Source organism: Trichoderma gamsii (genome assembly GCF_001481775.2).
Source record: "Trichoderma gamsii strain T6085 chromosome Unknown Scaffold_22.2, whole genome shotgun sequence".
Lineage (NCBI taxonomy): Eukaryota > Fungi > Ascomycota > Sordariomycetes > Hypocreales > Hypocreaceae > Trichoderma > Trichoderma gamsii.
The window spans coordinates 54,070-74,676 of NW_020171359.1; the positions used below are offsets into that span (position 1 = coordinate 54,070).

The following is a 20,607-nucleotide window of genomic DNA, read 5'->3' on the forward strand; positions in this document are numbered from 1 at the left end:
AGGAAGCTCCATTTGCAGAGAAAAGCGCGTAGTTATAGGCCATAGCTATAATTCATGTCTAAATATGTATTACCTATATCCGTATCCTAATATGTTTCTGTGACTGAAAGAACTATAGAGGCACAGAAGAGATTGGTCGCATCGCTGCCAAAGTTCATCACTGGTCGACAACACACGATTTACCGTTGGATGTTGCCGAATACCACCTGGTCATCTCAAGCAAAGGCAACAACAAGAGAACAGCAGTAGTAGCAACATCTTCACATTACTCCTCCCTTCACAACACCATCAACTCAAAAGAAAAAAAGCTGTAAGAGTATGACTTTTTGCAATCTACCAATTCTATGCTCTCTCCAAATCCATAAAGCCCGGTTCAACGTACCCGCATCCCTCATCAGCAAAAATCTAAGCTTTGTCGTGAACACATGTACCCTAAGCACGTTTCCTCGTCCTCCTAATTTTATTATTACAAAAAGAAACTGGGTAAGAAGAAGAAAAAAAAAATGTAAAAAATGTAAAAAAACACTCGAGCCTCCCTCCCTTCCTTGCCCAACGCCTTGCTGAATGGAATAATACCAAAATTGCAATTCCCTCCCTCGTTCATCTCTCTCATCCTAAGTCTATTCTTTCTAGTCCTGAATGCCAAAAAGAAGATAGAAGTAAGGGAAAAGTTGTTTTTTTCTTCCTCTTGTTTTTTTTTTAAAAAAGATCCAACTGCAGTAAAATCTACAGATATGGCATCCACAAAGCATCGCACTGCGCCAGATTCATTGGGTTCACAGCCTTGGCTATCGCATCAATGACTGTCTGGTTCGCAGGCAAATTGCCTGACGGGTTATGCGCCAAGCTGATGGCTCGCTTCACAATGGAATCGCTGTTGAGCTGCACCGAGTCGCGCAGCTGGTTCTCGCTAATGCCGCTTCTGTGGCTGTTCATCAGCCAGAACATCATTTCGTCCCTGACAAACAGAGTCAATGCGTGCTCAAGCTCATGCTCCGGTTCCGTCAAGCACCGTGCAATCGCCATGACGGAGCAGGCAAAGATTCCCTCCATGGCCAAGGGCCCCATGAGCGCCTGCAAGTTCGGCGTGAGGCGGAATGGCACCGGCTCTGGGTTGTGGAAGAACGGCTTGGACGCGCTCATGAATGACATGAGCTCTGAGCCCCAAATGTTGCCAGACCCACGCGCAATGTTCATCTTGGCTGGGTATCGGTTGTGCATATATAAGATGTATGTCATGAACGTCAATGCCGACAGCTGGTATGAAAATTGCCTTCGGAATAGCCAGAATTCGGCAAATTGCGGGAAGGCCTGCTGGAAATACTCCAATGCCACAGTCGATGGCACCCACTTCTCTTGGATTGCGTTGAAGACTTCCAAACGTGCCGTAGGCGTCAGTTCAGGTTTCGACTGGTAATAGCTCAAGTTAGTATTCATATTCGCTATGCACTCTCCCATCTCGGAATATCGACTTACCTGTCCTCCCTTGGACTCAAGAACCCCTCGGAGCTTCTCCAGCGTGAACAGGACCGGCTCGTCTTTAGACATGCCCATCCGCCGGCAATGATCCTCGTAAACGCCATGCAATGTGATATATGACGTATCCTCTTGCACAATTCTTATATGTGGTGCCAAGGGAACCATAAGCGGCAGAGTGAACTGCAAGTCTCGTCGTCGGCTCTCCTTCTTGCGGCTTAAAGTCTGGTTGAGGTGTCTAAAGAGCTGCAAGATCTTCTCTTCTCGTCGGCAATGTCTGGCAGCGGGGTGCTGGACAGCCCATGAATGAATGCTGCCATCGTGGCCACGCATTTTGAGCCTTCGGTACGACGCATTGACGGATCGTATCAAATCAACGTTGGGCAAGAATCGCTCTATGCGGATGAAATCCTGGTTCTTGTCCTTGTGTTGGAGATACTGTCCGGGAATCTCGACTTCGTCAAACTTTTGATATCGGAATTCGCTCAGGTGAGGAGAGAACGCCTCCAGAGGGGTGTGTACAATCCGACGGTCCAGCTTCTCTTCGAACTTTGTCCGCCATCGCCTCAACTTATGAATGTACTCGTACATGGTAGGCTTTACTTCAACAAAATCGGCTTCAAACGACTTCTTTATATGGTTTGGCAAGATTGTTTCAGCAAAACGTGTTATGTTTGTTTCAGTTGCCGAGGGGAGCTTGACGCTTTTAGCGAAGGAAGACGGCGTCCTGCTAACATATGTCAGAGCATCGTTGAGTAGCGCAACAATGAGACGGTATGCGTCTTCGTCTGGCGGGCATTTGAAGTGCTTCTGGATCTGATCCACCATGGTCTCCATTGAGAGTGCCAGCAACGGGAATGCTGTCTTGAGGACTGACATGATTTCCTCAGTCAGCTCCCATGGCGGTCTCTTCTGGTTTTGGGCCGCCGGCTGCGCTTGCGCCTGGCCCTGGGCCGGAGCTTGAGAGGGCGTTTGCTCTTGGCCTCCCTGAGCGCCGTTTGCGGGTGCAGGTGTCGCCGATGTTGTGCCATTAGCATCACCATTCTCAGTTTTGACTTGGGTTCCATCGCCCGCGGTGGCTGTGCCTGGTCGTGATGCACTTCCTTCAGCCTTTGGTGCCTCTTGTTTCGTCTGTACAGGAGAAGTGCTAGCTTTGCCATTAGCAGTGACGGACTGAGCTCGGAGTCGCGCCTTTTCTTTGGCTTCCTGGGTTTTCTTGATCGCCATCATGTCTTCCCTGTTTGTCCTGAGTTGGAAATATAGAGCTTGAGGATACGACTTTGCGATTCCAAGAAGGATCTGATAGACTCTTGGTGCCTCTTTGTATCCCAAGCCGGTCAGCAACTGTGGAATAAATGTAATCCAGTACCATGTTGGAGTCTCTCCCTTGAAATCATCAAATCCTGCAGCGATAGTGCCTTTAGCATCGTCGAGACTCAGTAGCCAAAGAATTCTGGCAAGGAGCTTCCGCGACTTTGCGTTCTTGTAGCTACTAGCTGCTTGCAAGTAGGACGTCAGTGCCTGTCTTGCTGCATTCAAATCCGCTGGATCTTCCTTAAATCTGCGATCATTGAAGTATCCCCATTCGGCCCATGCCTTGGCCGCACCAATATCGAAATACAACGCCGTGCCGTAAGCCGCATCAGCTTCTTCTTTGTGTTTGAGCTTTTCGAGGAACATGCCCTTCAACGTGTAGAACTCAGCCTTCTGCTGGGGATTGAAGTAGTTCAAATTTGTATTGTTTATGACATCCAATCCGCTATTCAACTCCTCGGGATTTTCGTAGTGACATCTGGCCTGTTCGCGGAGCTTCAGGAAAGCTTCTTGAATCTCAATGTTTGGAAGTGTGTAGATACGGCTGAGCTGGTTGATGCAAACTTCTGGCAAGCTGTGCTTCCGGGCCACATGAGCAAACCGGTTAATTATCCAGGCTGTCTCGTGGAAGCCACGGTAAGCAAAAGAAGCACCGCCTGCATTTTGCTGGCCCTGCTGTGGGAGCAGTTGGAGATAAGTCTGGTTGATCAGGTTGAAAATATGTTGTCTCCAGGTAACTAAGTCTTGCCAAGCGGTGATATCGTCCCAGACGTTGGGGAGTCTGTCCCGCCAAGCGCCAAGCAGCAACTTCAGCTCTCCTGACTTGACGTCGAGGTTTGTTGCATTGGTATTGGCTAAGCTCTGGCAGATGACACTAGCATCGTGCAGCTCAACCAATTGTTGGAAGCTTTGAAGCAAGGGAATGTGGGCATTGGTTAATCGGACAGGAAGCTGGTGCCATTTCCTTATAGACAGCTGTATCGCTTCGTCGCACACGCGGGCGAAATCGTTTGCCGGTTCTTGCTGGTTGTGGAACTTGAGCAGAGACATGAATGCCTGGAAGAAAGCTCGTCGTGGGGTGGGAGCATCCATGACTCCTTTGATGATATTATCCAGAGCCTCACGGTGCTGCTCATCCTGCCACATGTCCGTGTTGCGCCAAGCGCATTCGAGCAGCAAGTCTTGGAAATTTTCGTGCTTGGCAAAATCTTGAAGAATTTCCCATTGTTGTAGCTTCTGAGCACAAAGAACCCAGTGGTCTTCCCAAATCATATACTCCGCTTGAGAAAATGGAATCACGCCAGTTCTTGCCTTGATCTGCGCTGCCTCATAAAGTTTCTGGGCTTTGTCCCACATGCCATTCTGTTCATAGGAAAGACCAGCGTTTGTCTCCACAAACTGAGAACGACGACGCCAAGTCCCATAGAAAAGGTCATCTTCCTGTAGGGAGGAGTAGAGATCCACAAGCGCATCGAGGTTGCTCTCACGGACAGTAGCCGAGTCACTGCCAGGGTTGATGGCCGCATTCTCAAGCTGTACTAGAGCTGTATACCAAGCATCGTACGTCTTTGCTTCAAACTTCAAGACATGTGGAGGAAGCCTGCACTCGGGCCAAGTCTTTGCTGCTCCTTCTATCAAAGACTGGACGACATTGGGTCGCTTGTCAATTTGGCGGCTGTGATAGTCCTTAGTTAACAGCGAAACCATGCCGTGTTGAAGCTCGGGTCTCTCGTCGCGCAAAGTCGCAGACCAATAGATTGGGAATGCGACGACCCAAAGCTGATGAGCGAGCTGGTTGTCGATGTGCTGTAGTTGGGTCAACGGCTCGATGATGTCGCGGACCTTTACATCGCCAATTTCCACCATGAATCGTCGATGGTTGGCCATGAGAGCATCAAACTTTTCATCCTCCATCATATTCGGTTCTCTTGAGTTGTCTTTGGGGTAGACTCCAGCAAGCTGGGACGCGCTAATTACTTTGAAGTCATCGGCATGAAGCTGTATGTTCGTGTTCATCTCCACGGCTCCCAGCAAAAGATGATTGGCCTGGGCAAGCCAGTAAGAGTCCGCGAGAGTGTCCCAGTTTTGCGACGTCAATACGTATGAGAGGCGAACGCTAGCTGTCTTGGACAAACTTTTATCAAAGATAGCCATGAATCGATTTCGCATTTCAGCATCCACCGCTCTTGTGCCAATGAGAAAAGCGTGCTCCATACGCACGGTCAACTCCGTCCGCGTTATCTTTGGGTCCTCGTAGATCCGAATCACCAACTCCAAGAACTTGGATAGCATTGTCGGGTCCTGTCTGTGCTCAAAGGAGAGCATCTTGTGAAGAACGGCCGTCTTTTCTTTTAAAGTCGGCCAAGTACCTTCAGATCTAAAGACCCAACCTTCTACCATACCAAGGATCTCTGTGCAGAGCTCAATGTGCATGGATTTCTCCACAAGGGTTGCCAAAACACTGAGGAACGGTCGCCTATTATCACCCAGAGTCTCCATTCGTAACGCCACAACCTGTATCTCCTTGATCATCAACTTTGTCTGCATCTCAAGCTCATACGCAGAGAGTTCTCCGGTACTTCCATTTGCCTCTTGACTTCGTTGGACCCCCGTTGCTTGGCTTGCCAAAGCACTATAATGCTGCACATGCTCTCGTGCGTGCTTACTTTGCATGGCCTTCATAAGCGAAGGAATGTGCTGATCAATAATCGCAGGCTTGCGATTCCCAAGTGACCATAAGATGTTGACGCCTGAGACATAAAGGTTGCTATTCATCTGTTCTGTTGCTATTTGGGAGAGGTAGGCAACGATTTCAGACGTTTGAACCTCAGACTCGCCTTCTGCATCTGCATCTTCCATGGGCGTATCTTCAGGTACAGCGTCGAGGATGCGCCTAATGGTGGACTTCAGCTCTCGCCCATCATCGTACTCCTTGCTAGAGAGGTGCAAGCAATCCTGAATCTCCGGGTTTTCAGACTTCAGGCATTTCTCCAGAACCTTTTGGATAGGCGCGATACTCCTTTGTATCCACTCGTCCGATTTGAAGTTCAGAATGATGCGGACAACTTGCAGCGTGTTGATGATGTTTGTAAGGAATTTTTCGTCATATTTTTCCTTGTCCGAAGGGTCAGCATTGAGAACAGTCTGTGTCTTTTCGTGCGCGAGGATAACGTCTGTGACGTTTGGAAACAGATCGAGGTCCAGGTCTCCCCAGCATTGAGGTTGGACGAGGTTGTAAAGGAGTGCCATAGCCTTCTTGCAAAGCTCCGTCATGGGCGCAGATACCGGAAGAGCATTTGCCTGAGGTCCACGGGGTTTAGCGGAAGGCAGTTGATACCTCTCGTTAAGCTGTGCAATAAACTCTACTAAATATTTAACCATCTTGAGGCGGAACAGAGGCGGTATTTGATACTCTGGACGATCTACTGCAGCCGTCTGCCTCGCTGACGTTGGCGACGTAACTGGTTGATCGCTATCCAGCTTCCGTTTTCTCGAAGTTGGTGATTCAGAGAGCGATCTTGATGATAGCAGAGGCGATTTCTTGCCCTCGATCCGCCATTGCTCCCAGGTCCAAACAAGCCACATCATATTCAATGCCAATTTCTTGCTTTCATGAGAAGGGTTCGGGGGTGCAGCAACCTTTCTGAGAGATGTGATGATGAGAACGGCGTATTTGTCTCTGGCCTCGTAGAAAAGCTCGGGGTGTCGCACGAGAAAGTTGAAGATGCTAGTCATCTGTTGCATATTTTGACCCTCGTCGGCCAATACGCGGCGCGGCGCCACCGCCCATTGGGTGCTCCTTTCATTTGGACCTGTGCCGCACCGTTTGGGAAGCACAGGGGCAATGAGCTCAAGGGCTTGAGTGACTAAAGCCCGGCCTTCATTGGAGTTGGTCTTCAGCAGAGACATATACACCTGGCTGACGATTTTCTGAGGCGTTTCATAGTGGGCAATGAAATACCCTATCACTACGTACGCCGCATGCTTGTTGATGACATCGTCCAAGCGAATAAATGTCCAACCAAACTTGATGATATCTTTTCGCGCATCCTGGAGTGTCGTGTGGTAATATTTAACTAGCATTGCGGATAGCTGCAGTACTTCGAATCGGATGTGGTCGATCCCTGGTTGCGCGGAGTCGTCAAGCGTCATCTCAGGGTGAACTTTCCAAATCTTGGCGCTCACAGCATCGATTATTGAGCGATCCATCAGCCTCTGGGTCCGGTTCTGTTCGGGCTGGTTCCAGTGCCGCATGACATCTGTGGCGACAATCGGATTGACGATATAATGGAGCAGGAAATATTTTGTCTTATTTGAGGCAGTCTTTCCGGAGTAGGCGTCAAGACAACGAAGGAATGTCGATTTCCAAAATTCTAGGGAATCGCTGCCGATAATCTTCTCATAGATGAATGAGAAGAGAGGCTGTGTGGAGCGAAGCTCTTCCATAGCGACGGAATCTACCAAACTGAACAAGGCGTCCAGATCTTTTGGTGATCTCTCTAGCGATTTGACGAGGATATTCATGAGCTGCTCGGCCGCTTGGTATCCAGGTAAACGAAGAGCCGCTGGGAGCGAGTAGCCACGAATGTTAGCCTCGAGGTCTTTTCCAATGGTTTTCAACCAGGTGAGGTGTTCCTTCTTATCCATCCAGCCACTGGAAGCAGGGAACTGTCCAATAGAGTGCAGAATGTGGATTGTGTTGACGATGGCAATGTATTTCTTGTCGTTGTTGAGTGCGGCGATCTCGTTGCACTTTCCAATTAAGCCCTCTAAATTCTCCACGGCCGTCTCTCTCAGTGTCGTGCTATCTGGATGAAGAAGGACTTGTGCCAGGAGTCGTCCATATTTCAGATCGTCTAGCTTGCCAAGCAGATATGCCCAAATTTCCTTGGGGTATCTGTTCAGGTACAAGAACATGGGTAGCCTGAATGGACTTTGATGAGTTCGACGAAGTCGCTCCTCGAGGCCAAGAAAGCAATCGATCAAGCGATCCTTGAAGGCTTCCGCCGGCGAAGGCAGAAGATGGAAGATATTGAGAATGGCAGTTATGACCTTCATTTGAGGATGCTGCTCAAAGAATGTAAAGGAAATTTGTTGCCAGGCATTGGGCTCAACAATGGACTCAATTTGATCAAGCAACCGGGCGCCAATCTCGACTTTGAAGTAACTAGTAAGCAGCTTCAGCAGCCTTGACAGGTTGTCCAGCCCGTGTGTATTTAGCCTTTTGGGGTCTGATAGACTCTGTAAAACAGGACGCAAGCCGCTTTGGAGCAAATCTTTTGGCAGGCGTCTATCAACAGCCAGCACCGATTTTAGGGCGTCGTTTGCCGCTGCAATCGTAGGCTTCGACTCGGAATAAAGGCACTTGAAGAAAACGGAAAGGATCTTGCCCTTGGTCGGGTTGTTCGCAAATTCGTCAAATGTCATGGCAGTGGAAAGAAGCTTGATACAGGAAACGCGTAGGTTGACGATGTGCTCATGCGTTCGGAATTCGGCAGGTTTATTGGCCAAGGATTCGTCGTTTGCATCAGCCAATGCAAGTGACTCCATCAGCAGACGGTTAAGATTCTCATCGAAAGTAACCCAGTCATTCTTGAGGCTCATATGATAGGTCATGGCGTTGATGTATCCAATTTGAATAGGGAAGGGCAGCGCGCGAAGGGGCTTGGCGTATATGGGCTGCAGAAACCTGTCTTTGTATGGCTCGACAAGCTCCCATACCTCACAGCCAGCGGCTTCTGCGATGAGTTCCAGCGAGTTTTTGGCAGTCTCGCGGACAAACTTGTTCATGTGCGAAAGCTCAGTATTGAACTGCATACAGATTTGAGCCAGGCGGGGCTGCTTAACCTGTGGCTGACCTGGTTGCTGTTGGACTGGCAGAGCATCCGCTTTCTTGATGTCTTTGGTGATGCGCCGAAGCAGAACTTCAAGGCTTGTCTGGGCAAGACACCTCGTCTTCTCAGGGAGATCCAGGGGCATGTCTTTGATGACATACATGAGAGCACGAATGAATTCGGTTTGTTTCGATGCGACCCAAGCATCGCCGAGGTCAAGCTCCGTAAGCAAGAAGTTAATGCCAAGGCTTCCTCCAGTTTTTGTAAACCATTCCTCCTCATAGCAGCTATGGCAGAATGTGTTACTGAGGTGGTGGAATAACTGGAGTCGCCCTACATTGACATCTGAGCCAAAGATGAGAGCTGTGCAGCTGTAGAGTTCTCGGATCGCCTGCTGCGCTGCTTCGCGAACATCGGGGTGGTCGGAAGCTAGAGATTCAACAATGGCATCTGATAAGACACGAGTATCAATTGTCAGTGGGCCTTCGCCTGCTTTGGGGTCAAAGGGGCTATAGGTTCGCTTCAAGTCGATCAAGGATCGTCCAACTTCGATGAGAACGAAATGTCGACAAACGTCAAGGAGGAAAGTGCTGGACTCCTGTTTGACATCCGCTATTGACTGCGAAAACATGATCGCTTTGAGCAATTTCTTGGTTATTTTATCCTCTTCATCCTTTTTGGGAATAGACTTTTCACGACTTGAAATTTCGAACGGCGCGAAATTGATATCCAAATTGCGATTCAAAAAGTCTTGTGCCTGGAGCCTGACAATCTTTGGGAAATCGTCGGGCAGTTGATCAAAACCGATGCGCAGTTTCAGCTGAGCTTTGATGAAATGGATAGCCTGTTTCTTGTAGTAATCATCATGTTGTCGATTTTGGCTATTCTTGTTGTTCCTGGGCACATCCATCAGCTTTTGAATAGCAAAATCGATACCAAGTTCGGCCGGGAATGCCCTGTCTTTCTTGGAACCAATAAGCCGTAAATCAAAGCTCGAAGGATCGTCTGCAAAGCTAGTATATGCAAGAGGAACAGCGCCTGTCATGAATTTGCGGTTTCTACCTCCAAGCTTTCCCAGGATCCGCATGGTAGTATGCGCATGGAAATGGCTATAAGGATGCGGCTTCAGATGATCGAATAGGGCGGTCATAAGCTCGTCGATCACTGGTGCCATGATCGGATCGAGGTAGTCGGCCGTGAGATTGTCGACACAGAGCTCCAACGTACGAAGTCCTTGCCCAACAAGGTCGGTGCCGGCCCGAAGAGCTACAACCAAGGGACGCATGAGAAAGCTCAGATGCGGCAGCAAATGGCTAAGTCGCGCCGGCACAGTAAGGCACAGCTCGACGTATAGATCTCGTTCTGATGGTTTCCGCGCGGCCATGAGAAGATTATTGAGAACATCCAGTAACATCTCAAGCAAAGGTAGAATTTGCTTGTAGAGCTGCTCGAATTTACCGCCACCGATGCTCCTGAAAAGGGACCGCAGAAGAAGGAAATAGTTCATGGGCTCCTCTGCTTTGGTCGACAGCTCTATCGATTTTGTCACAATATTGACGACATGAGGTAGCAAAACTTGTTCGTTTTGTGTGGCAAACAAGGTTACCGCCATAAACGCCAGTTTGAACAGCCGCAGCAAGATGGAGGATTTCTTGACGTCTGCTGAGCCAACTTCGTCGATTCGCTCCATAAGGAACTGTAAAAGCATACCGCAAAAGCTCGGCGACGTCGCTTCGCTGGCAAGAAAGAACTGGGGTATATGCAGCAGGGCCGTGTGCTCAAAGATCATATCATAAAGATGTGGAATCTCCTGCTGGAATACTTCGTGAAAGGTAGCTGGGTCGATGCAATGGAAAACGGTGGCGAATGTTTCTAGCAGATCTTTCTCTTCCTTACTGCTCGAAACCATATAAAAATTCGCCATATACTCAACAGGCGATACATACTGGTTCTCTGTTGCTGGTTTTTCGATTTCGTAGTATCGGAAGACATATGCACCCTCCCGAAACAATTTGACGATGACATTCACTTCCTCTGCCGTAAAGCCGTAAGCGACCTCTTGCCAGTGTGGTGGTGCGTTCTGGGGGTCAATGGGCGTGCCAATGTTACAAGTTCTCAGTTGGTAGAACGTGTTCTTGAGCCCATTCATCAAATTCCTGAAAAGAAATTTGTTGTCTCCGACTGGATCAGCACCTCGATCCCGGGGGTTCGAAATCTTGATGGGCACCGCAGAGAAGATATCGGTCTCATCCCAATCTGGGGGTGTCTCCTTATCAGCAAGATATGATTCAGGCGCGCCAGCCTCGGCCTGTTGGTGGTATAGCTTGGAAAGCTTCACAGCGTTGGGGTACTGTCGGTTCATGGCAGCAAATTTGTCGCCGATAGCATTGAGAATCATCATCAAGTAGTGTCTTGCGTCCACCTTGTTGGGAAGCTTCGCGATGCATTCAGCCATGTTCAAGAGAAGTTTCGCACTCATAGTCTGGAAGCTAGTTCCAGGGAAGTTATCTTGAAGATTTCTGGTATATACTTCGACAGTTTTGCGAATCTGCTCTGGAGTCAATGAGTCGCGTACATGATGAATCAGATCGGCCAACATGCTATATGCTAGCGGCCTCATCGTCTCATAAACAGTCAAGCCATCGCCAGTTAGCGTGCGCTCGTCCAAAAGCGCATCGATCTTGGGGAGAAAAATCTTGCGAAAATTGTAATTGATGATATGCCTAATAGCAATGAGGAGCTCCTTTCGCGTACCCGACTTCTCCCGCGGGCAGTCTTTGAGTAATCGAATCACAATGTCGGGCAATAGGTGAAGGAAGTCTTTCAATTGTGAAGCGTACTGGCGGAGGAGGTAGGCCAGGAAGCTCATCGTCTTGATCTGAGCCGTGATGAAATCACCAAAAGCGGCCCGATTCTTGATACCCGCACTCACTCCTGTGTGTATATCACCCCTAGCAGCAGCATCCTCGTGGGCCTGTTTCTGAGCGCTAGCTTGAAGAGAGAGGAAGCCCTTGATGAGCGGAACGAATTTGGGCACGTTGACCTGAACTGTGCTGCGATATATCTGAAAAATCGAAACGACGATGATGGGACACTCCGAAAGGACTTTGAAAGATTGCATTCCTTTAAGAAGCGGTCGGTTCTGTTGCTGGGGATCGGCACCCAGTTCCGGCACTGAAGCTGCAGGAGAGCCTGGTCGAGGAGACTGGAAATTGGCGTGTGTGCTGCCCGGTGTTGACGGTGCACCGGGTTGTGGATTTGGAGCGAGCGACGCATTATCTAATTGTTCCTTGACAACTTTTTCCATCTGATCGAAGAGCTCCTGGATCAACGAGAGGAAAGGCTGGACCTTGTTCTGCAAAACTTGATGTTGGTGGCGCATGATATCGGATGTGATTTTGACGCATAGTGTGGCATTGTCTTCGTTGTCGATGCGAACCAGCTGCATGAGCAAATCGACAATTTCTTCGGCATATGGTTTGAACGGTTCGGTGGGGGACATGGCGGTTGGCAGCCGGTGCAGCACCTCGAGGATGCAGTTGCGGAGTTTCTGTTTCTCTCTATCAGTAAAAAAAATTCCCAGACGCATTCTACAATCGCATTACCTGCTCCGGAGAGCTGCTCTGAAAGATGCATGGCCCTCGTAAGATGTTTATGAAGATGGGCATCAGCCGTTTCAAGAAGGGTTCGTAGATGGGGCCATTGGTGTAAGCGTCCAGGCTGTCGCGCAAGGTGGTTGCCGCTTCCACCTTAAGCCGAGCATCTGTTGATCAACAAGAGATTAGCAGCCGCACTCACCACAGCAGCATGCGATGACGAGGAGAAGACGAAGAGCGAGTAAGGCTGAAAATGAGGCCGTCGTACCTAATTCCGGGGTGCTAAGTCGCTTCACGACATCGTCAATAGTGGTTCCCGACATGGCTGCATTATCGGCGTCCGTGAGACGCAGCTCTGCCTTCCATCCGAGGAAGGGATGGCGAGGCGATGCCTAAATCGAGAAATCGCAGCAAGGCTGTGGGGGGATGGGAACGCGCCGCGAAGAGGTTGACGAAGGTGGCGTTGAGCAGAGTAAAGTAGCAAATTAAGATGTATAATCTCTCTAAGATTTTCTCGCAAAAAAAACCAAATCGAAGGGCCGTGTGTCGCTGGGGAAGATGGGATGGGGAGAGTTGGCGGATAAAAGTATGGAGTTGTTGCGGCCCGCAGCCTTGGAGGTTGAATCTACTGAATGCGACGCCTCGTGAAATTTCCGGAGTTGAACGAAACTGGGCATCGCGGTCACCAAAACCAATTGCGCTAGGTGACGCAATAATAATGTTCCGCGCACTAGCGATGCATACTCCCCCAGCTCTGGGTGAGCGTAAGGAGCTCTGGGCAGTCTTATCTTATCGATAACGTGTTGATCAGTGACACTGCACGTAGCACCTATTCGATAATAGTCTTAAATGGGCACGCTGTATTGATAAATCACTAGAGTTAGAAACGCTGAGGGCTCGGTATCTCATGACATCTATTGTATAGATAGTGTGAATTCGCATATAGTTTTATTGTACTCCGTCTGACTTTGATTGCCAATGAATTGTTCTGTATGCTGCTACTCTGTTTGCGCCGATATCGTCAAAGAGAAGGCGCTTAACCCCCCACCAGAGATACTACACCTGGCGGGGAAGTTTCGTAATACTACCGAGGAGATAACCAAAAGTATCGGCAATCTCACATAAAGCGAAGCAGTATCATCGTGACACTCTCCCAAACCCTAATACTCCAACTCCATTCCAAAGATTTATCGACTTTGCACTTGACAATCCTGCGCTCCCTGGTTCATGCCAGCTGAGATTACTGACACGACCTCAGCCCTCTTCCAGGCTTACAACCTAACCTAGACTGCCAAAAATAACACAAGCAACAAAGAGACATCGCAAGCAAGATGAGTGGCGAAAACCAAGCTTTCTTCTATGGTATATCCCCTATCTTCGTTTTTAAGATGCACCAGACTAATGCTTTGTTTTCTTCAATGCCCAGGGACACTGGTGAGATCCTCATGTGCGGCTCACGGGGCCAGCTTACCACATACTGATTTTCACAGATGGCTCCCGAGGTGTTCTTTAGCGTTTGCTATGGTGATAGACAGCCACCACAAGTAATTCAAGACCTTCACACGTTTACGCCTGCTATTCTAGATGGCTACTGTCGCCACAGAGTCCAGTCCGAAGACTACCCAGCCATCATTGCCGAGGACGGTCACTGCGTGCGGGGCGTGTACGCGACTGGACTGACAGAGGCCAATTTACAAAAGCTGGATATCTTTGAAGGAAATGAGTATGAGCGGATTGACACCAAGGTCAGGCTGCTGAAGAAGGAGGGCGAGAAGGAAGTTGACGGAGAGATCAAGGAGGCATCCGTCTATGTGTTCCTGAACCCCGACGCGCTGGAAAAGCGCGAGTGGGATTTTGAAGAGTTCCGCCAAAACAAAATGAAGCTATGGACACGAGGAGACTGGGTATTTCCTGATGGTAATATCTGAGCTCATGTGTGCATGCGATAAGCGTACGCTGACTTTTCACTTCAGATAATCGGACGACGAATGCAGTCGGCGCTTAACTGGCGAATGCTGAGGCGACACGTATAACGCATGTAATAGATTCCAGGAGCTAGATAGATTTTGGTATGCTGTTAGATCTCATGTATTGTTGGAGTAGTTGACAGCAGATGATGCATAAATAGACGTCTCATGTGTTGAAGGCAAGGCAGTACAAAACGATAGATGTCAGGCTTCACCCATTCTCTCAGCCAAAGAGCTAGCTCTTCTGTGATGTTGCGCACCGTGGTAGAGTAACATCCGTCCTGCTCATGATTAGTACTAGGTACATGGTAGTATCTAGAACGGGATCTATTTGTGGACACGCGGACTACAGAGGCTAGAAATCTGGCCTGTTATCCCGACCGCGGTCGACAAACGTGCACTTAGCGGAACCAACAATTCGGATTGCAATTCGACCAACAGTGCATATGATTGAGCAGTCTCCACAATCAACGACACGCTGCCATCACATGTAATTGCCTATATATCTAGACAATCAGAATTTTATAGAGCAGTGATTCATTAAATTACTTAAATATATGCTTATTGCCGCATAGAGAGTGCCAGGGAATACATTAACTGTACGTGGTCCTCCCGGCGATGCAATTTGCGAGAAGCCAGCACTATGGACAAAACGAGAAGGTCAAAGAATCACCGCAAATTTTAGGTGAATTTCGGAAAGGGTTCCGAAGTAATGTGTCTGTAACACTGTTAGCGGAACGGAGCATTTGAAGCTTAAGGTAAATTAAACAGGGTTCAGCGAGAAAAGCAATGTCCACGGCATGGCTCCCGATCGCAAAGTCAGCTCCTAGTAGTTGTTGTACTCTGTGGAGAGCTGGCCGAGCTTGAAGCGAATATCCGCGTAGAAATGGAGATCAATGCATTCAATTTATCACCATGTCGGCGCTAGAAAGTCTGCCAAGAAAACATCATTTTCTCTCATATGAGAAAAACTCCACAGTAGTAAAACAAGGACGTGGTGCACTTTCAGTTGAAGAGCGATGCCAAGCCCAGGAGTGTCTGGCATTGACAGAGATCAATGCAGATATTTTTGGACATGGTACCGCTGCGGTATCGAGTGTTACTAGATAATTGCTATTTTATTACAAGCCGTCTTGGCTATTCTGCTAACAAGATCTTTTGTCTAGTATGTGGATAGATGCAGCGGCCGAGAGTTCGGACCTTGGAAAGGCTCATGCCATCAATTACGTGTAATTCGCCGATGCTGCCGACAGCAGAGATCAATAACCCCTTCATCTTATCCTGATCGCGAAGATCTCATCTGCCTTGGCCACGAAGCTTGTATTGGCATAGCCACTTGCGAGTACACGCCCGGTGCTGAGTCGTGATGGCGTCTAGATGGCTGCATGCCAACACCAAAGATGCGACGGCTTACGACATACCGAAGAGGGAAAGTCACGATGGAAGCGCCAAGTTGTCGATGGAGTGCATGCGAAGGCCTGGTATCCAGTGATCGAGCTGCCTGAGGCCCCCCCGGCGGCTATGAGTTGATGCGCATGAGTCTGTACGCGCGATCAAAGTAGGCGATACCGTCAATATCATACACCGCTTCATGCTGGCTTGGGAGGCCTTTCATAGGTAAATCTTCAGCGGCTATGCTTTAGGCGACTGCATGCAGGCACCTGCACGTTTCGCGCTCGCTGAGCGGAAGGCGGTCAGCTGGACTCATCAGGGGATTCTGCACATTCTGTGGCCTGCAGCGTTAACCATCGTTAGCCCCGGCGCGTCTATCATCCAAACAAAAACTTTGCCAAGTCATCTGCGGTGCCCGCGACTGGCTGCGATGCCGCTGCTGCTGCCGCCGCCACAGCACACGCATGGCATGCTCCTCAACACCATTGGCTTCTGTCCCTGCTGACTGGCGATTCAGCTGCACGCGTGTCTCGTTGTGACGCAGTCGTCCCTTGCGTCGCTGGTGCGTATCCTCTTTGCCTCCCTCGGCCCCAAGCCTTCCATAGGCTGTGAATTTGCGGGCAAGACGTCCAGCAGGTGCTGATCTTGAAACCAGCCTTTGTTTCACCAGAACTCGATCCATCCCACGGAACGGAGACTAGGGATTTAGAGCACCCTTGCCCTTGCATGCCGAGCGAACAGGGGTTGTAGAGCCAGGGACTGGCGTAGCATTGGGGATCTTACAGAGGGAGGATCCTCGCCACACACACACTCTAGAAGCGATACAGACGAACAAAGTGAGCCCCTTGCTCGTATACATTACGAGTTTTTGTGGCTGGCTGGTTATTGCCTAAATCGACATGTGAGTTTTGACGGCATGATACGACTCGCGTGGTGTTGACGAGGTGGCGATTGCCCCTTTGCTTCATCCAGTGCTGTCCGTAATACGACCTTCAAATGGTACACGACAGCTGTGACCGCTGTGATAGCTTCGGGGAGGTAAAGAGTGCCAGTGCTGTTATCATGTTTGATACGCCGTATGCGAGAACGAGCCTACAGGGCCTATTTGTATAACCATGAGCAAGCATCAGTCTGCGAGATTGAACAGGCAAACAGGCAAACAGGCAAACGGCCATAGTGCCACCGAGCCATTATTTTCGGCCCGTGGCCGATCACAATGTTTCTTGAGGAAGCCTGTAAGCCCCCACACCCTCCCAAGCATCTTGGTACTTGTATGCTCATGGCAATGGCTGCGCTGCTCATAAAAGCCATGGTTGATATGCTTGAAGCGTAGCCCTTTTCTTCGCATCATCCCTGCAGAGCCTGGCTCCTCGGCGGCAAAGCCTGGTGCCGCATCTCCGGCTCGCATACAAGCTGCTGCTCGATGATATGCGCAATGCAAATGTTTGAGTGGTGACGGATCTCTCACGAAGCAAGCGTCATTCCTCTGTTTGGTCAGCTCACGAGCGGTTAGTGCACCAATAGCCTATCATACCCCTGCCACCCACCACTTCACTGAATCCGGTTGACCAAAGTAAATGCCTAATGCCAGAGCAATTGGGCACCAGAGTATTATCATAGAAGAAACAACTGTAGTGGCAGAGATGGAGTTCGTTTTGCCATTCAGTATAGCGACGCGACGCATGATTGTTTATTTTCTTGCCCCTTTGTTGGCAGCTGCAGGGAGATCATATCGTCTTTTCTGAATAGGCCGGGAAAATCAGTGGCACAAGATCTTCCTCCTCCCTTGCACAGGCTCGGCAAGCCGTGGCCAATGATGGACGAAGAACCAAAAAGACCATGACAGTTGTGGATCTCACCAATAGACTAACCTCGACTCCGGCTTCATGCCCAAGGGGTCGGAACGACCTCATTGGCGGCCGCCTCCTTAGCAGTGCTACCTCGACAATGCCCGATCGTTAGAGTGCTGAGCCTCCCTCCGCATTTGAGTCTACTCGTATGCATAGGAAGCCGAGCTTTCTTAACCAACCGCTGCACCTACGTCAAGCGACCCCTGGAGTCGCGATTACTTGTCATGCAGCACGCACCTCAAAGAGAGCTCCATACTGCAGGTAGGCGCCATGGCCCAAGTGACTGGGCACCGGGCTGCTCGAGCTTTTTTCTTCATGACTTTAGTGCACACCCGCGCACAGACAGGGCATACAATGTCTAACTGGTGTACGGCACAGTTTCAATGTACATTCCAGGCTGTGGCCGCACTGGCTATGTTCAATTTAAATAATGAACGACTAGTGAACATATGTTAGTTGAACTTTGAAAAAAAAAAAACGCGAAATTTCTTGAATGGCGATCAATTGTGTACAGGGCTTTGTTCAGGCCAGGTCAATTTTGCTAACGTATATCCGACAAGCACTGGCACTCTTCACAGTGGCAAACTTCCTAGGAGAGAATGAAAAAGAGAGAGGGAACAAGGCTACTCAGGGGTTGGGCTTAGCCCTGCTTGGCATTCTGGGGTTCTCGGCTGATGTCCACTCATGTTCGCTATTTCTGGGTCGTTCTTCGAGACTCTGAAACAACGACTCTGGCCTATCAGTAGACTCCCAGGACACTCCCTTCGGCACACTACTTGTGCACTACACTAGTGATCCGCGGTGCCTCGAAAACACCCGTTTTCCAGCCCGCGGTTGAACTCTACTGGGCTCACTCTTCCAGCTGGCTTTGTTTCTTGAGCGAAACATGGGTGCCATTAAGCATGAAGTCCCTGTTTGGACCGGGGCCCCTGCTTCGCCAATGGCTCCCCTGCCTCTCTCTGTTCCTGCAGCTGTATCTTTGCAGCGAGTCATGATCTAGGGGCAATGGCGGCTGAGCCGATTCCATTCAACATGCCACTCTGCGGAACGCATTATATAATAGACATCTTACCCCAACCTCGCCTGTAGTTTGTTTTGTGTTTTCAAGACATCACCAGTCAACAGTCCTTCCTTCAAGTGAACGTCGTCAAGACTCACTCTCCTTCATTCTTTCACGAGGCTAGCCCTTGTTTTCTTCTTTTTCTTTTTGCTCATCCTTTCCAAGACTTTCCTTACATACGCTGGCCTGGTTGCTTGCTACTAAAGAATCTGTGATTTCTTGTGTTACTGCAACAAGCTTACCGTCTTCTCGCAGCTTTCACTGTAAGTCGGCAAACCACTCTCCGTGTCATTCCCTCTCTCTGCCCTTTTTCTTTAACTCAGGCCCTTGGTTCTGATAAAAGGACTGGAAATCATTCTTGTCAAGAATATGAATCATAAACTAACACGAATACTCTCAGATTCTCAATCACTATTCAGTCTTTTGAGCCTGTTCCCCATCTTGACGACGATTCATACCACTGTATCATCCGAAGACTTTTTCGTCCGGTACGATTAAGACTCCGATATCACTCTCCTTCAAAATGTTCTCCAAACTTTTCGCTGTCGCTGTCCTGGCTACGGCCGCCAGTGCCCACATGAAGATTACAAGCCCAGTCCCGTTTAACAACGGAGTACTGGACAACTCCCCTCTCCAGGCCGATGGCTCGAATTTTCCTTGCAAAGTGGGCACAGTCCAAGGCGTCACCTATGACTATGGTACCGACATACCTAGTAATGTCTTTGCCCAAGGCAGCACTCAGAAACTTGCTTTTATTGGCACCGCTGTTCACGGTGGTGGTTCATGCCAAGTTTCTGTTACCACTGATGCAAAGCCTGACAAAAACTCTGTCTGGAAAGTCATCAAGTCCATCGAAGGTGGCTGCCCTGCCAAGGACCAAACAGGCAATTTACCAGGCGACAATGCCAGTAACGTGGATCCTTACACATATGACTACACTATTCCTAAAGAATTGCAATCGGGCAACTACACACTGGCTTGGACTTGGTTCAACAAGGTTGGCAACCGCGAGATGTACATGAATTGTGCGCCTTTGACTGTCACTGGATCAGCAGGCTCCAAGGACTTCTTGAACACTCTTCCGGATATGTTCACAGCCAACATCGGCGGAGACTGCTCAGTCGCGGCCAACGTTGATCTTAAATTCTTCAACCCTGGAAACGACCTTGACAGATTCAACAGCGCCACACCCAGTGCCTTAGGTACTGCAAACTGTACTGGCCTTGCCACCGGCTCTCCCGCCCAGTCTACTCAAGCCAATGTTCCCAGCGCCGGCGGTGTCTTTATTACTAGCCCACCAGCTTCTCAGCCCGCTGCTACCCAGCCTGCAGCTTCTCAACCTGCAGCTTCTCAGCCTGCCGCTTCCCAACCTGCCGCTTCCCAACCTGTTGTCACATCCGCTCCCGTTGCGAGCCCCCCTGCTCAGTCCCAGGCAGCTCCATCCCCTACTTCCTCTGCTGCTGCTGCTCTTCCGCCAGCTCCTAGCTCCGGCTCCAACGCTAGCTCAGGATTAAGCCCCAGCGGCGGTTTCACAGCCGGCACAGCGTGCCCTACTGAAGGCCAGTGGAACTGCATTGACGGAACTCACTTCCAGCGATGCGCTAGCGGTAGCTGGTCTGCTTCTCAGGCTGTTGCTGATGGTACTTCGTGCCAGTCTGGCCAGGCTGAGAGCCTCAAAATGGTTGCCAAGAGGGGCAAGAAGTCGATGCGCCGCGCTGTTCGCATGCGTGCTTAAGCATCATGAGCAATACCCTTTAGGCGTCGACACTGAGTTTTTTACACTCTTTTTTATTGAACAATTTTGAGATGGATTGTGGTGGACATTTAACCATTCCCTTGAAGGGAGGATTGACATTCTTTTGTTGTACATACTTTTGTATTATACCGCTCTTTCTTGTTCGTTGTAACATCACCGAGATTTTAGATTACATTACCCTGGGAAAATACATACGGGGCACATAAGCATTTGCGTTATTACCATGAAAAATATATTCTCGCTGTACCTGTGACTGAGAAAGATCATCTTGATGAATTACTTTTTATACTTATATTCGCTCGTACAATATACATTAAACTGTAGTATTAAGAGAGTATATAGCTTTGTTGGAGTATTGTGTA

At 49.3% G+C, this 20,607-nt stretch overlaps 3 protein-coding genes across 3 annotated transcripts; 2 read left to right on the forward strand and 1 right to left on the reverse strand.

The window, feature by feature from the left end:
- Positions 1-726: 726 nt before the first annotated feature.
- TGAM01_v206446 (transformation/transcription domain-associated protein) lies at positions 727-12,543 on the reverse strand (the record flags this gene model as incomplete). Its single annotated transcript, XM_024549870.1, has 4 exons — positions 727-1,410; positions 1,477-12,174; positions 12,230-12,387; positions 12,489-12,543. The coding sequence occupies 4 exons, from the start codon at positions 12,541-12,543 to the stop codon at positions 727-729; spliced, it is 11,595 nt and encodes a 3,864-aa protein (XP_024405344.1).
- Positions 12,544-13,710: 1,167 nt separating this feature from the next.
- On the forward strand, positions 13,711-14,225 carry TGAM01_v206447 (hypothetical protein; the record flags this gene model as incomplete). Its single annotated transcript, XM_018801784.2, has 2 exons — positions 13,711-14,137; positions 14,194-14,225. 2 exons carry the CDS (start codon positions 13,711-13,713, stop codon positions 14,223-14,225), a joined length of 459 nt encoding a protein of 152 aa, XP_018665099.2.
- A 4,787-nt stretch (positions 14,226-19,012) lies between these two features.
- Positions 19,013-20,224, forward strand: TGAM01_v206448 (hypothetical protein; the record flags this gene model as incomplete). Its single annotated transcript, XM_018801783.1, has 1 exon — positions 19,013-20,224. One exon carries the CDS (start codon positions 19,013-19,015, stop codon positions 20,222-20,224), a length of 1,212 nt encoding a protein of 403 aa, XP_018665098.1.
- Positions 20,225-20,607: the final 383 nt, after the last annotated feature.